We start from the raw sequence: 17,658 nt of genomic DNA on the forward strand, positions 1-17,658 counted from the left end.
CCATAATAATATAGAAAACTAGAACACACAGACACACAGAGTGAATGAAAGATAATGGATTAAACGCCTTAGTATGGGTACCAGTAAAAGTTTCTGAGAATTAAAGATCACTTATCACTTTGTCACGCTTCCTGGGGCAAGCTTTCACTGGGGGGTAGTATATTTCTAACTGGACACTGAACTACTTCAGTAGGGAGAGCTGCAGAGGGAAAGTATTCTAAATAGATGGAATGGAATGGACAATGACATATGTTGCACAGTTCTACTGATTTTGGTGTCTGATGAGTAGATCTGATGAGTAGATTGGCTTGAGTGCAGGGAACTGGGAGAAGTATATGATATAAAGTTGTATTAGGAAATTATATACACTTTATATTAGGAGATCTTTGCATCATAGGACAAGGTTGTTTTGTTTTGCGTGGGTTTTTTGTTTTTGTTTTGTTTTTTTCTTAACTCTATTTGTTTAGCCTACCTAGGAAAACTCCAACAATGTTTTTTATGTATTTAACTTACCATATCCTATTCTTTAAATTGAAGTGTGGTTGATGTACAATATTACATGTTACAGGTATACAGTATAGTGATTCACAATTTTTAAATGTTATACTCCATTTATAGTGATTATAAAATATTAGCTATATTCACCGTGTTGTAAAATACATCCTTGTAGCTTGTTTTATACCTGATAGTTTGTACCTCTTAATCCTCCAACAGTGATTTGAATAGACCAGTTATGTAATTAGAAATGCAATTTGGAAGATCTGGATAAAGAATGCACTGGAAAGTTCAGATGAAAGAAAGGCCCTGAATTTAAAGAGAGGGACAAAGAGATGCCATAGATCTTACGAGATGATGTGGTAAACAGATTTGGGAACTGATGAGGGGCTATGTGAGAAATAGAGGAATCAGTGAAATTGTCAAGGTTTTAGTCTAGGTACTAAAGCCTTTAATAGAAGCAGGAAGTTTAGAATGAGACACTCAGGAAAGGAAGATGGTGGATCCTGTTTTAAATGTATTGTATTTGAGCATCCAAATGGAAATCTACAGGCAGATGAAATTCAGAGTCAGCAAGAGACAGTTTGTAACTGATCATATGAAATTGCATACAGAAAGAATGTGATTACTAAAGTAGCTTATGCACAGAACACAGAATAATTCCTAGTGCTTTTACACCTTTACACACTTTCTCTTTCATTTGCTATTTGTGAATATCTGGAAATTAGGAACTTTCGTAATACTTCTAAATGTAGCCTTACTAGAACTTATTTTGCAATCTCCTATGTTGTCATTTCTATATGTTGTTACCACTTTATGCTATTCTATGGAATCATTTGAAAATATTAGCAAAATTCAATAGAAAATATCTTTATCAACTATCTTGCATAAAGTAATGACAAATAGGTTACATTTTATTTTTACAATTTAAGGGGATTTCATTTTTTTCAAGGCAAATATAAAATGCAGTGGAATATTTGCCTAACCCTATAAACTGGCTCAAGGCAGTCCATGCTCTAAAACGAATTGTTGAATACCTTTTCAAAGGTAAGGAAACAAATTCTTCAGGATGCACATCAAGATGAATCACCTTTGACTTATTTCTGCTTTATGTGTCATCATACATAAGACTTATGCAGATCTAGGACATACTCAATTAGAATAATGAAAGATATTTCACAAAGGAATAAAAGTGAAATAATATTTAACAAAGCTGTAATAGAATATTAAAAGAGAAAAGTAAGATTTTGATGGAAAATATTGCTCCCCATCCCCATCCCCGGCATTTGTTGAGTGTGTATAATTCCACTGATTTTTTTTTTCTGGAAAATCTCAGACCTTAACATAATAGACATAAAATATACAGCAGTTCCTTAAAAGTTTTTTTAGGGTAGGAATATTCATAAGGCATATTTGGATATGAAGTTTATAGTCACTAGGTTATTTGCTAACATTAAAATAATTATATTTATTTTTCTAGTAATTAAAAAAAATTAACCTCATTCCTTTGTGTTAAAAGAGATCATGAATCTTCAGTTTTAATATAGGCACAGATTTTCCAGGTGGAAGTTAAGGAGTTCATTATTTTTATCTCTATCAGTTTCCTACTTTACAAATGAGCCGAAGCAATTAATTCTTGCAAGTCTCTAATTATAGCGTTAGGCAGATTTCCTTGTGGTTTTGTAATTCTTTGTGTCGCATTTTCACTGTGTTTACTGTCTCAGCTTGATGGCTGTTGACATGCTGATTCATTCTTAGTGGACTAGATAGGTTTTGTTCATCTGGAGGAATGAGTATAAAGAGGTCACACCTTATAATCACACTGGCATTTCTAGTGTGTGTAGGCCATATATCTCCTTTTAATTTAATCTCAGAAAGATGTACAGGGATTTCTGCAGCTAAGCTGTACAAATCGATAAAATTTATAATCAAGGCTGTCTAATCTCCGAGACTAATATAAAACTTCACAACTATTGATTACATGTGAAGGATCTGCTAGCTGTTAATCACGCAGGAAGGCATAGAATAAATGGTGGCTTCAGAAAAGGAAATGGACAAATAGCCATCACCCCACAGTCCTCAGCTGTCTTTCTGTTCCTCTGAAGCAAGCATGTTACTGGACAGTTGGTTTTATGAACTCAAATGATGTGTTAAAGTGGACCAGTAGCCATGAATCACTTTTAAAATTTGTATTACTATAGCTGTTTTTAAAATATAATTTAGAAATTTTCTCTGTTTTCTTCGGCAATGTGATCCAAAGCCAATTAGTCTATTTTATAAGTTTCCAGAAGTAATGAAAGAAGGACCTACGTTGATGTATTAAAATCATAATCTTTGTAAGGAGCAAAATGAGCCATACATACTAGGAATATCATTATGATGTAATTGTTGTCTTTATTTTGGGAGGATTGTGGGGAGGCTTCATGTCATAAGATAACCTCACTTACAGTGGGCCCTTTAACCTTTCATTAACTAATACACTTTATAATAATTTCCCTAGTTTGAATTGACCGATTCATTCAAGGACAGATGTAAGATGTTTACAAGGGAGTTATGTCATTGAGGAAAACATGTACTATTTCTACATCTAAGCAGCATTACAAGGGTCTGAATGAAAATATATATGTAAATGTCTTTTTTCTGTTAGACCTATCCACTCAAAAATAACTTATTTACTTTTATATATATACATACAAACTTACATTGATATAAAAAATTAAAATAGTTTAATAAATATATTGCAGTGATGGAGTAGGGCACTAGAAAATGACTCAATTGTTATAGCTTAGAATAAAATATTGACATGTCTTATCACTCATAGAATTATTAGTCCAGCATTTAATATATTAGTATCCGTGGGAGCACAGTGAAGAAATGAACCTGCCCTCAAAGAGCATACAGGAAGTGAAGACAAAAACACATTCATTTAAAGCCATTTACCACAGTATCCGGTACATACCAAGTCCTTAATAAACAGCTCCTGTTAGTACAAAAAAGAACACTAATAAGCATGTAGAGGTGCTCAGCACAACCCATTAGTAGAGAAATAAAATTTGTAAAGTACCGTTCTATGGTGAGATGAGTGATACAATCTTCACACAAATGTTAAGGTAATTTACCAAGTGAAGTAAGGGAAGAGATTATGTCAAATTGCTGAGCAACAATTAACCACAAAATCTCACCAGTGGCAGAAAGCAGGCGTGTGTTCCTCACACTTCTGGAATGGTTGTCTGAGAGCCTCTGATGAGCTTGGCAGGCTAACAGATCTGTTGGTGGACTGGCTGTTGGCTGATCTAGACTGACCTTTGCTGGTACAACTAGGTGGCTAACTGAGCTCTGCTCCACATGTATCTCTTATTCCAGAAGTGGTGGTGGAGGTGTAAGAGCCCACAGGACCTCATAGGACTTTTTGAGATACAGGCTGAGAATTTGTGCACCACCACTTTTGCCTCATTCTGTTGACTAAAAGCAAGTCACAGGGCAAGACCAAATTTAAAAAAAAAAATGAAAATGGGAGTCTAGACTCCACTTCTTTGTTATAAAGAATTGTAAAGTCACATGGACAACAGCATGGTTACAAGGAGAGGCGAAGAATTGGCGCCATCACACAGTTGAGTTATTAAGTTCTATTTTCCTTAGCTCATGAACTTCAGACACATTAAAATTAGTTGCTTTATTCAGAAAATAAAATTCCTAAGCATATACTATGGGCCAACTACTTTGCTTAGCATACAAAATACTTATCTCATTTTTTAAAACAACCTAAGTGTGTCATATTTCTTCTTTTTTAGGGCTGAAGAAGGCATTAAAAATTCCCTCCTAGAGTTTTGTTATTGCTATATACAACTCCTCTACGGTCATATACTGTATATTACAAAGTGGTGTTTTCCGTATTTTTTAGGATAATATACAAATCACTCTATTTTTTGTGTCTGATTAATGCTGTTGCTAAGTAAACATTTTTATGAAAAATAAAGCTTGTTTGTACAGTAGGAGATTATTCTCTTATTTTTTTCCTTCTATAAATTTAAAAAAAATGCCTTTATTTTATACTTTTTCCAAGTATAGATAGTTATCTATAGAAAGTATAACACATATATGAATATGTAATATCAGAGATGAAGTGCATTGACTGACTATAATTCCATGTTTCTTCTAACATAGTTAATATTATTACATAAAAATTTAAGAGAAAAACATAAAAGAGTCTCTAAATTTTCAATTCCCCATATTTTGAGAATTAGGTTTCATAAGACATTCAGTAGGACTTATCTATTGGAAAAATGGTTATTTTTGTCTTTTTTTCCATGTCACTTTGGTATTACGTTCTTTTAAAAATCAAACAATTTCCTTAGCATTATTGTAGAGAGGATGCAAATGTTATTAGAATTATCTGATGAACTTCAGTCAGACTCTTGAGAGCAGTGGAGATGATATATTTTGGTTTAATTTGATGATGTCCTCAGTATTGTTCTGATGGTACTCGGTAAATATTACTGTGACTCTGCAGGAGAGCTGAATGAGCCACGCACCCCCTGTCATTCTGTATCCCCTGAGTCCAAGCATGTCATTTGAACAACACAGCCAGTAAGCCAAAAGAGCTGACAGTTGGTTTGTGATTATTCCTGGACCTGAGGCTCCCTCATGTTACAGTACTAATCAAGTCATCTCACCAACTTATCATTAACTCAATCTGACCTGTGGGAGCAGAGATGAAATCTTTTTGGCAAGACTAATGATGCTATAAGATTGAAAAGATGTGCAGTGTAAAACCTTGATTATCCTCAGTCATTTCCATGAGGAAAAGAATAAAAAATGCAAAGCATCAATAGAGAAAAGTAAAGACAATGTCTTCCAATGACCTTAAGTTTTTCCTCCCCCAAGGTATGCCAATGTTTTCTTCCTTTTTTTAAATTCACCTTTGTTCAGAAATTTCATCTCAATTATTTTTCATTTTACACTAACAAATATTTTATCTGGCAGTCAGGAAATTCACTTTTTCTTGCATTTGTTTTGATAAATGAAATGGAAATTGTGCTTTGCAGTCAGCTTTTAGGATTCCTGATGAAAAGGCAGCCAGGAGCACGAAGCTCCCTGTCATGCTTCAGTGTTCTTAGTTTGTGACATCTTTGACAAGATTTCCTTTTCTTCTTGGCATGAGCTTTGGGACATCTTCTGTTTCTCTCTGACTGACAGCTGGATAATAAGTTTTATCATTAAAAACTGATTCTAGGGAAATGTGATCCCTGCCCTTGATTCTCTTCTAGCTGCTAAAGCTTTTATTTTCACAACGCTTTCAGAATAACTAGAGATTATTGCTACAAAAGGACCTGGATATTGACCTGTCATGTCACATGTTGTTTAGCAAATTCCAAAAAATTGAATTCCCTTTTATCTGTTATCTAAAACCACTTATTAACCCATCTTGTTGAGAGGTGTCAAAGTCAACAGATCTGTCTATTCATGTTGCCTTAGTTTTTCTTAATATTCAGAAAATTATTACATAGTTCTTCATTCTATCCTAACCAAGTTGGGTTAAATATTTGACACAGATACTATTAAAGGCATATATCCCATTCTTGATTCTGTTTAGAATTTAAGTAAGAAGTAATATGTACTTCTGTATTTACCTGCTAATTGTGTATTACTGGTCATAGATTTGATATATAAATTTTCTGCTATTTCCTTTTATTTCTTCTTGATTTCATGTGGCCTTTCACACTCCAACAACTAGGAAATAGGTGAATAATAAAAGGAAAATGAAATGGGAAAAGTTAATAAACCTGGCTGATCAACATTTGGAAGGAAATACAAGGACAACCACCTAATACTGACAATTCTCAATACATCCTAGGATTATTGGAAGTCAGTGAATTGAAGAGAGTGTTATGCCAGTTTGGTTGCACATCTTTCTGCAGTGCACTTAATAAAAGAAAAGATTCATCAGCCAAAAAGTAGAATCAAAAATGAGTAGACATTGCTTAAAGTTTCAGTTATTTTACCTGCTTCCTAATGTTCTCTCTACCCACTACTCCCACCCACTCTTCTCCACGTATATCACCTGTGGCCTTAAACCTTCTTAATTTCTCTGCTGGTGTCCTCAGTTTTTATGTTATAGATTTCACCTAGTCTGAATCCACTGATTGATGATTTAAGAGGAAAGTTAGATTAGAGTGTGTCTGAAAACACAGATTTTTGAAAAGTAGAATGACCTAGAATGTTTGACTTCGTGGTTTTTCTTTTACCACTTTAACTTTAAGCTGTTATTAACTCACCAGTGTCCAACCTGTAGCTACTTCCATTGTCTATTGAAGTCACACTCCTTCTTAGCCCTTTATTCTGCTTGACACATTGCAGTCCTTGGATTTCTCTACCTCTAGTGTCTGCACACTTGACAGACCTCCAAATTAATTTTTCTAAAGTAGCTAATTGATTATGTTAATTTCCTGCTCAGTTAATTTCCATATGCTGTTAGATCAAGTTACCTCTTACCATGACATCCAAATTTTTCTATTCTTTTCCCAATTTTTCCTACATAATCTCCTATAAAATAACTTGGGATTATATATTTTTTCCAATTGTGTTCTGCATACTTATTCATCTTGTTTCCTCTGCTTTTGTATTACTTATCCAAACTGTGTCTGGAGATCTTCTTGCCTTGCCCATTGAGACCCACTATAAATATCTCCTCCATTTGACAGGTGGAAGTTGTTTCTCCCTCTTGAATTCCATTCCTAAATGGAATAAAATACTATTCCTACAGTATTTTATTCCATTTATATACCATTTATATCATGCTGTTTTAATTATTTTTATTTTTTTCTTAGTTTACCACCTTCACTAAATAAATGTTAAGCTCCTCAAGGCCCATTATTGTTTTATTCTTTATAGAATCCTCCACAGTGTCTGGTATCACATACTTTATATATTAAGCAACCTATTATCCTACACGTTATGTAATAGGCAATCTATTTTTGTTTCATAGTAGATGGACAGCTTGTTCAAAATATTTCAGCATGATCCTTTGCTGCATGAAGGTCACTTCCTTGCTGTATTTCTTCCCAAGTTTCTTCCAAAATTTTGCCCCACAACATTTTTTTAATAAACATATGTATGGAATACCTAATAAAAATTTGAAAATGGAAAGTAAAAAATTGGGAAGAAGAAAGGGCATTTAATAAATTTTCAAACACTTGCCAGATAGTGCATTGATGAATGTGATCCCCATTGTTGTATCATCTTTCTGATGACTTCTGTTGTTTATTATAAATACTGTTTACTGTGATGCCTCTGTGTGCCATTCACCATGCCAGGCCATTTCTTTAAATTATTTAATCCTTAAAACAGCACTTATGCCAAGCTTTATATAACATAGTGAGTCAGAAGCAATATACTACTTCCAGTTATTCTATGTCAGTTTAAGTAATTATTCCAATTTTAAGTTAAAATTTTAATTTATGCATTCATATCCATATGAAATACAATGCAGTTATTGATGGGGCACAGGAATAATGGGTCAGGGTGAGAAATTTAGGTAATTGCATTGTTGAATTCTCTGATAGACTTTTCTTTGAATGAATTTCATAGAAGTAGAAATATCAAGTACTTGCTCTTTATATTCTGATATAAAATCTATGTGTACGTGGTTGTCAGCCCATGTCAGACCTAATAGACCTCAGAGGCTTTGCGTAGCAGAGTGACAATGATATGTGTGTATATACATATATGTGTGTCCATGCATGAACACATATGTGTGTATAACATACATGTTTATACAGCTGAGAATGTCCCACCTCAATAAAAACTGGGAAAAAAAACTAAGCACATGTCACTTGAGAATAAGTGTAATTAGACAGTGGCTTCCTCTGAGTTGCTGCAGATGCCTTTGAGCTCAAAATAATTGAGTTTTTACTTTGGATGTATTTCTGTGCATGGTTATATGTGTTTACTTTGTTATATGTATGTGTTGGAATACTGCCCTAGATGACTTATATTTTAAGTCACTATTTTAATGATAACAATACAGTTTTCAGCATTTATTCAAGCCATTGTGAAAAATGTGGATTTGAAATACAATATTGACCTTGTAGGAAGATTCTTTGCCTCCTAGAAAAACATTTGTTTTTTCACAAATCTGTTTTTTATACCAGTTAATAAAATATTGACTATTGATATTATGATTGTGGTATATACACACATGTATAGGATTTATAAAGTTATACTTTCCAGATTTTTAAAAATCTGGTGTCAAATTCAAAAAAATCATTGCCTAGTTTTTAAATATAATTTATATGAGTGTCAAGGTAAATAGCATTTAGATACATTAAAACAAAATTCTCGCTGAAAGTGAACGCTGTGTTTTTTTACATACTGTATAATAAATTTATATTTTGCCAACACTTAAAAATGTAAGAATTGAGGATGTTGAGCTACTCTGTCTTCTTTCACAGTGTCTAGGTATGCTTTTGTTTTAAAAATTAATTTTTTTCATATATGAGAATAAAAGAGTAGGGGATAGTGAGTCACTCCTGCTTTTGACAGTGAGTCCCTCAGAATGCACACATTTGCATCTCTTCTTGTTCTTCCAAGCCTAGAGAAACACCAGGTTCGTGCAAACCTTGCCCTAGCTCTAGGGCGACTCAGGACGTCAGTCAGTTCTAACGGGTAGTCAGCTAGCTGCAGCAGCTGCGCAGAAACTGAGTAGCACGTGCATCCCCTGTTTTCAGTGCTCCATGAAGGGGTTGAATAAAGGAAGCCAGAAGACAAAGGAAATTGGATATAATGAGATTAGTTAGGAGAAGGAATTTTCTATTTATTTTTATAATTATTTAAGTTTATAAATAGAGAAATTAATTTTAAAAATTATTTTATGATTAGCTTAAGAGAAAATGTAGACATATAGTCAGTAATATAACAGGCAGACTGAAGAGGCTTTTCTTAAGGCTTGCAGTCTATAAAGTGTTAAATAGCTTTTTTCTTTACTATTTTGCATTTCCATTTTTTAAAGAGGCTTCTAAATTTGCTGTTCAGAAATGTAGTCTCTATGATGACTGTACCCTAAAGTCATGTGTACACTCTAAATCACTGCTATGAATATCCAATTTTTTATTTTTTGTTCTTTTTTTTTTTTGAGTTTTATTGGTTTTACAGTCTCTACTCACCTCTAAAGTTACTTAGGGACATTTTTCCCCCATTCCTATCAATGAAGTTATGTCATACATCTGTAACACAGATGCTTTTTTTAATTTTATTTCATTTTATTTTTTGATATATTCATACCCCCTTTACTCATTTCTCTAACACTCCATCCCCTCTGGCAACTGCCGATCTATTCTCTATAAATAATCTATGAGCTTTTTTTTTTTTTTTTTTTTTTTTAAGACCCCATGTATAAGAGAGATTATATGCTATTTGTTTCTCTGTCTGATTTATTTCATTTAGCATAATGCTCTGGAGGTCTATCCATGTTGTTGCAAATGTCAAAATTTCATACTTTTCCATGGCTTAATAGTATTCCATTGCATATATACATTTATATAACACATTTTCCTCCATTCATCTCTCAATGGACACTTGAGTTGTTTCCTTATAAATAATACTGCAGTGAACATGGGGTTGCATATATCTTTTCAAGTTAGTGTTTTTATTTTCTCCAGATAAATACCCAGAAGTGGAATTGCTGGATCATATGGTAGTTCTATCTTTGAGAAAACTTCATAGTGTTTTCCATAGGGGCTACACTGATTTACATTCCCACCAATAGTGCATAAGGATCCCTTTCTCCACATCCTCATCAACACTTATTTCTTGTCATTTTGATGATAGCTGTTCTGATAGATGTGCAGTGATATCTTGTGCTTTTGGTTTGCATTTCCCTGATAACTGCTAATGCTGAACATCTTTTCATGTACCTGTTAGCCATCTGTATGTCTTCTTTGGAAAAATGCCTATTTGGATCTTCTTCCCATTTTTTAATCAGCTTGTTTGTTTGTTGCTACTGAGTTATAGGAGTTCTTTATATATTTTGGATATTAACTCCTTATAAGATACATGATTTGCAAATATTTTCTCCCATTCAGTGGGTTATGTTTTCATTTTGTTCATGGTTTCCTTTGCTGTGCAGAAGCTTTTTAGTATGATGTAGTCCCACATACTTATTTTTGCTTTTGTTACCTTTGCTTTTGGTGTCAGATTCAAAAAAATCATTGCCTAGACCTGTGTCGTGGAGCTTACTGCCTGTCTTTGTTGTTGTTGTTGTGTTGTTGTTGTTTGTTTTTTTAAGGAATTTTATGGTTTTAGGTCTTACTTTCAGATCTTTAATCCATTTTGAGTTAATTTTTGTATATGATGTAAAATAGTGGTTATGTTTCATTCTTTCGCACATGGACTGTTCAGTTTTCCCAACACCATTTAATGAAGAGACAGCTCTTTCCCTATTGTGTATTCTTAACTCTTTGTCATAAGTTAATTGTCCATATATGTATGTATTTATTTCTGGGCTCTCTGTTTTGTTCCATTGATCTATATGTCTGTTTTAATACAAATATCATACTGTTTTAATTATTATATCTTTGTAATATAGTTTGAAATCAGGGCATGTGATGCCTCCAGCTTTGTTCTTCCTTTTCAAAATTGCTTTGGCTATTTGGGTTTTTCTGTGATTCTGTACACATTTTAGGATTATTTGTTTTATTTCTTTGAAAAATGTCATTGCAATTTTGATAAAGTTGCATTGAATCTGTAGATTGCTATGGGTAGTATAGCCATTTTAACAATACTGACTCCTCTAATCTGTGAGCGCTGAGTATCTTTGATTTGTATCTTCTTCAGTTTCTTGTATGCTTTTCTGATGCTTTTACAGTTATATTAGAATGCACGGTAAGTGCAAATTGAATACTGGAATAAAATGAAAAGATTGATGAGAGAGAGTGATCAGTTGGAAACAGAAATTTGTAAAGGGATAAAATGTCAGAGTCAAAATGAGGGGTATGTGAAAACAAGTATAACTACTAGAGCTAAAAAATTAAAACAGAGGAATAAATATTTATTGGTGTTTTCTCTCATTGCTGTATGGAATATTTTCATTCATATACATTAAGTATTTTCTGGGGAAATCTCATTCTAGACACTTTTAAAACAAAGTATGGACTAACTGTAACATGGTGGTTCAGTTCTATGTGATTGCCAGCTCTCAGGCAGCAAAATCACAGTTTATCAGTGAATTTTAGAATGATCCTACTACAAGTGCCTGGCCAGCTTGTGGGCAGTGGTGCCAAAGGCTGTGTTTTCATTCTAACTAGACTGAAATGGAAGTGTCATCACCTCACTCTTGTGCTTGGTAGGGAAAATATTAACATAGTGCTAGACGTATAGAGAGATTTTTTAAATAATTAGAAAGCCAAATCTTTCTTCCAGCCTACGTACAGTGTTTTAAGATAAATACTGAAACAAAAGTGCTAAAATAGGGGGAATGGGTATTATAAACAATCAGAAGACCAGTAGACAGCATTTAAAACCTAAGCTTTGGATTCTACAAAAGATTAATTTGCATATATACATATATATATATACATACATATATATGTGTGTGTGTGTGTGTGTATGTATATATATATATAGTTTTCAGGTTTTAAATTTAATGGCCACCAGAGTGTATTTCAGATCACACATTAAATACATTGAAGTGGAATCCCAATTCTGGCTTGCCATCTGTGTGCCATGCTGATTATTTTTACACAACTAAGATTTTAAACTCAAAAATGAAAATTTATAAAACCACCCACATTGGACTTTTTTGTATTACTTATTTTTCCTCATCTATTTTCCTACTGATTTCTATTTTGCAAAAGCATTAACTATCCTTAGTGAGTTAATGGGGGTACCAACAAGGTCTTGACCTTGGCCTCAACTTTAATCTCTTTGTCAAATCAGTATATTAAAGTTTTGCTGTGTATTGTTTTGCTTACTGTGTAGACTTTGCCATGGCCATGACTTTCATAGAGTAATTATTTTGATTAAGTTAGATGATTAAAGTTAGTTTTGCATGAGGAAAGTATACACTTGGGAAGCATTGATGGATGGACTCCAGTCTTCAGAGTGTTTAGTTCTGCCAGCATTTTCCAGTTGAATGGAAACTCACCTCCCAGTTTGGTTTGGATGACACTGAATGGATTGTCAGACCTAAGTGTTTCCTAGAGAAGGATAAAAAGAGATCAAGAAGGAGAGATGACAATGCGGATATCCACATATTTCTTGCAACTTTTCTCGGATATTTTTCTGCTTTGATGAGCAACATCATTACCGAAATAATAAATGTTAATTAATATCTGCGTCACTTTTGTAAATGATAGTTTAGTGTTACAATTAGACTGATTAGTATACAGCATAGCTTGGTGACATGACAAATCATAGAGCAGAACGTGTTGACTCTTATCCATTATGATATATTAGCTAATTCACTTGCTCAATAATGACAAAAGACAGGGAATTGGGCAGTAACAAGAGAAACAACTACAAAAGCATTGTGGCCACATTGGCAGGTTTTTATTTTTCTGCCATGTTCCTGAGTGCCATGAATTGTTGACATTTTACATTTCATTTCTTTTCCCATTGGTAAATCATAGCCCCTGATGGAAACATTCAAGAATAAGATTATTAGTAAATAAAAAAAATGAAAATAAAAGATGACTTCCAGATTTTCCTAGGTTTACACATGCCTATGTCTTGCTCAGTGTTATATTTTTTCACAATTATTCATGGTGAAGTTGACGGCTATCTGTGTCTTTGATTTATTTTTCAGAACCTATGCGAACCCCAAAGACTTTAAAGATTGCTGAGATACAGGCAAGACGCATTGCCGTGGACTGGGAATCCTTGGGTTACAACATCACTCGTTGCCACACTTTTAATGTCACTATCTGCTACCATTACTTCCGTGGTCACAATGAGAGCAAGGCAGACTGCTTGGACATGGACCCCAAAGCCCCTCAGCATGTTGTGAACCATCTGCCACCTTATACAAACGTCAGTCTCAAGATGATCCTAACCAATCCAGAAGGCAGGAAAGAGAGTGAAGAAACGATTATTCAAACTGATGAAGATGGTATGTTCATACTTATTATTTTAATGAGGGGGGGTTATATGACAAGAATTACATACTTGCTTACAGTTTTACCTACAGTATGCAAAATTGAATTGGATTCTGAATCTGCTAAATACTCTTAACAAGGTTAACTTAGTAAGAGTTTTAACAAAAAGCTTAATATTCTTCAGGGTAGTATCAAATATTAGATGAAGTGTTTCCCACCTGTTTTCTATTTTTATACAGTGTTAAAGTAGCAACTACACTTAGGGTCCAAATAAAGTTTTTATCAAATGTTCAAAAATAATTTTCACTGTTCATGGCATAACATCAGTTACCTATTGGTGAAATGCACTTAGTTAAAAATTTAGTATTTTGCATTTTACAGACCAACAGTAATAGATTTCATTTTTCCTTAAGATTTGAAAGTAGTATTGTTTACCTATTCTATTCATTTTTATTTTTAAAACTTTTTTATTGAGTTATAGTCATTTTACAATGTTGTGTCAAATTCCAGTGTAGAGCACAATTTTTCACTTATACGTGAACATATATATATTCATTGTCCTTTTTTTTTCTCTGTAAGCTACCATAAGATCTTGTATATATTCCCCTGTGCTATACAGTATAATCTTGTTTATCTATTCTACATTTTGAAATCCCAGTCTGTCCCTTCCCACCCCCGACCCCCTTGGCAACCACAAGTTTGTATTCTATGTCTATGAGTCTGTTTCTGTTCTGTATTTATGTTTTGTTTTGTTTTTTTAGATTCCACATGTAAGCGATCTCATATGTTATTTTTCTTTCTTTTTCTTCCTGGCTTACTTCACTTCGAGTGACATTCTCCAGGAACATCCATGTTGCTGCAAATGGCATTATGTTGTCAGTTTTTATGGCTGAACAGTATTCCATTGTATAAATATACCACCTCTTCTTTATCCAGTCATCTGTTGATGGACATTTAGGCTGTTTCCATGTCTTGGCTATTGTAAATAGTGCTGCTATGAACATTGGGGTGCAGGTGTCACTTTGAAGTAGGGTTCCTTCTGGATATATGCCCAGGAGTGGGATTCCTGGGTTATATGGTAAGTCTATTCCTAGTCTTTTGAGGCATCTCCATACTGTTTTCCACAGTGGCTGCACCAAACTGCATTCCCACCAGCAGTGTAGGAGGGTTCCCTTTTCTCCACAGCCTCTCCAGAATTTGTCATTTGTGGACTTTTGAATGATGGCAGTCTGACTGGTGTGAGGTGATACCTCACTGTAGTTTTGATTTGCATTTCTCTGCTAATTAGTGTATTCTATTCATTTTTAGATGGTTTTTATGGAAGTATAAATATAAAAGGAATCCAAAGTTTATATTTTTAAATCTAATTAAAGATCCTTACCAGATATTGGCAAGCTATCATCTTTTATCCATCTTATTACCACCCAAGTAATTGAGTTATAACTTGCCCAATTTCTATGCATATTACTTCTAAATTATTAAATAATAGGAAAATATTTATATTATCATTTGCACATACCTCCTATAGCACTATAGTATGTCATTAATGTGAATACATCTTCTGATTCAAGAATGTATCCTAGACAAAAATGTGTAAAAATGATAATCTAATAATAACAATAATGTATTATTTCAATGTAAGGCATTTCATTTTCAAAATTTCCTTTTATGAATGAAAGCATGTGGGGGAGAAAAAAAAAAGTGTTCTATATCGTGAATTGAGGCAAAGCTGAACTGGGAGTCAGGAATCATGAGTTTTCAGTCCTGGCTCTAATTACTCTGTAACCTTAGCAAATCCTTTCACCCCTCTAGTTCTATATTTCTCAGCTCCATATGAAAAGTTTAAATTAAATGATCTCTCAGGTTCCATCACATTCTAAAGTTCTCCCTGAATAGCTTGTCAGGAGGGCTACACTTTATTTGGGTTTCAGAAAACAGGATGTATTTCATACTCAAGTGTTCCCAATTTCCAAGTTCTAAACTTGAAGCTTGGATTATATTTTGATGCCTACCAAGTATGAGATTGCCATAAAATAGGTAAAGATACCATAGTTTCTAGAAATTCTCCTTATCACTTCAGGCTTCCTCACTCGGGAAAGTGGAACTGATCTTGGATTGTTCTGCTGTTTTTGTTACAGTCAAGGGAAATGAAAGCTTTTTAACCTCATTTAGCTCAGATTTTGAAGGAAACAATAAAGTCTTAAAATTATGCACATTTGTAAAATTTCAAAGAATAAGCTTTAAGACTTATTCATGATAAATGTGCTTTTGTCGTCTTTGAGGTAATCAAACACAGTTAACTCAGCTATCATGTTTGAACTTGCACTTAAGCAAAGCATTAACATTATCTTAAAGAACAAACCCTGCTCTAATACATAAACACACAAACATGCACAGCACATGCTTATGAAGGAAAGAGTGGTTGAGTGTAGTTGTTTCATGAGTAGATTATCAAAATGGGAAGTCTAAGCTTGGATTCAAAAGCTCTGGGAAATCTCTATCTCATTTTATGAAGTGGGATAAACATTAAAATATCTCTATTACACTAAACATTTTTAAAGTATAGTTGATTTACAATATTGTGTTCATTTCAGGTATACAGCAAAGTGATTCAGTTATTTTTTTCAGATTATATTCCATTATAGGTTATTACAAGATATTGAATATAGTTCCCTGTGCTGTACAGTAATTCCTTGCTGCTTACCTATTGTATGTATAGTAGTTTGTATCTGTTAATACCATACTCCTAATTTGTCCCTCCCTCCCTTCCTCTCCCCTTTAGTAACCGGGTTTGTTTTCTATTGTCTGTAAGTCTTTTTCTATTCTGTGTGTAGATGCATTTGTATTGTTTTTAGATTCTACATGTAAGTGTTTATATCATATTTGTCTTTCTCTCTCTGACTTACTTCACTAAGTGTCATATTCTGTAGGTCCATCCATGTTGCTGCAAATGGCAATATTTCATTCTTTTTTATGACTGGGTAATATTTCATTGTATATATATATACTACATCTTATTGAGTCAGTAGTCTGTTAACAGACACTTGGATTGCTTCCATGCCTTGGCTATCGTAAATAGTGCTGCTGTGAACATTGGGATGCATTTATCTTTTCAAATTAGAGTTCCCTCTGGATATATACCTAGAATTGGGATTGCTGGATCATAGAGTAAATCTATTTTTACTTTTTTATGGAACCTCCGTACTGTTTCCATAGTGGCTGCACCAATCTATATTCCCACCAACGGTGTCTGAGGGTTCCCTTTTTTCCACACCCTCTGCAGCGTTTATTATTTGTAGACTTTTTGATGATGGCCATTCTGACCTGTGTGAGGTGATACTTCATTGTGGGTTTGATTTGCATTTCTCAAATAATTAGAATGTTGAGCATCTTTTCATGGGCCTGTTGGCCATCTGGATGTCTTCTTTGGAAAAATGCCTGTTTAGGTCTTCTGCCCATTTTTTGATTGGGTTGTATTTTTTTTATATTGAGTTGTATGAGTTGTTTGTATATTTTGGGTATTAACCCCTTGTTGGTCACATTGTTTCCAAATATTTTCTCCCACTCCATAGGTTGTCTTTTAGTTTTGTTGATGATTTTCTTTGCTGTGCAAAAACTTTTAAGTTCGATTAGGTCCCATTTCTTCATTGTACATTAGACATTTTGTAACCCATGATTTTAGAGATAAGAATGTACTTACATGTTTTATTGCCTGCCATTAAAATTGAAAAAAAACCCACATGATTTCTTAATTGGTAATGTTAGACTCAGTTATGTGAGGTTTATGCTTCTCTAATCAATTGCTCCCCAACAGTATAACGCAGTTTGATGGTATTCTTTGGTATGAGTTTTTAGTCTGCCTTTCTTTTCCATAAACCAAAGAATGCAGTCAGGCTTATATAATATTTTTCATATTGCATTAAATTTTTAATATATTTTGGGGTACACATATGACTAGATTATTAATCAGGAAGTGAATTGCTGTGGAAGTTTAAATTATGTCCTAAGTTGATCAAACTCATGACTGTGATATTCATTTAATCTATAAATAGCTTTGTAAAAGTACAATGGCATT

General features: G+C 33.6%; 1 protein-coding gene across 6 annotated transcripts in view; it reads left to right on the forward strand.

Annotated features, from left to right (window-relative positions):
* Nucleotides 1-17,658, forward strand: part of PTPRK (protein tyrosine phosphatase receptor type K) — a 510,378-nt gene that overhangs the window by 381,155 nt on the left and 111,565 nt on the right. For all 6 annotated transcript variants that reach the window (XM_064486707.1, XM_010988633.3, XM_010988634.3 and 3 more), the window contains exon 8: nucleotides 13,295-13,597. In XM_064486707.1, coding sequence (XP_064342777.1) covers nucleotides 13,295-13,597 — 303 coding nt within the window. The remainder of the gene's footprint in view (nucleotides 1-13,294; nucleotides 13,598-17,658) is intronic.

This window comes from Camelus dromedarius, chromosome 6 (assembly GCF_036321535.1).
Source record: "Camelus dromedarius isolate mCamDro1 chromosome 6, mCamDro1.pat, whole genome shotgun sequence".
NCBI lineage: Eukaryota > Metazoa > Chordata > Mammalia > Artiodactyla > Camelidae > Camelus > Camelus dromedarius.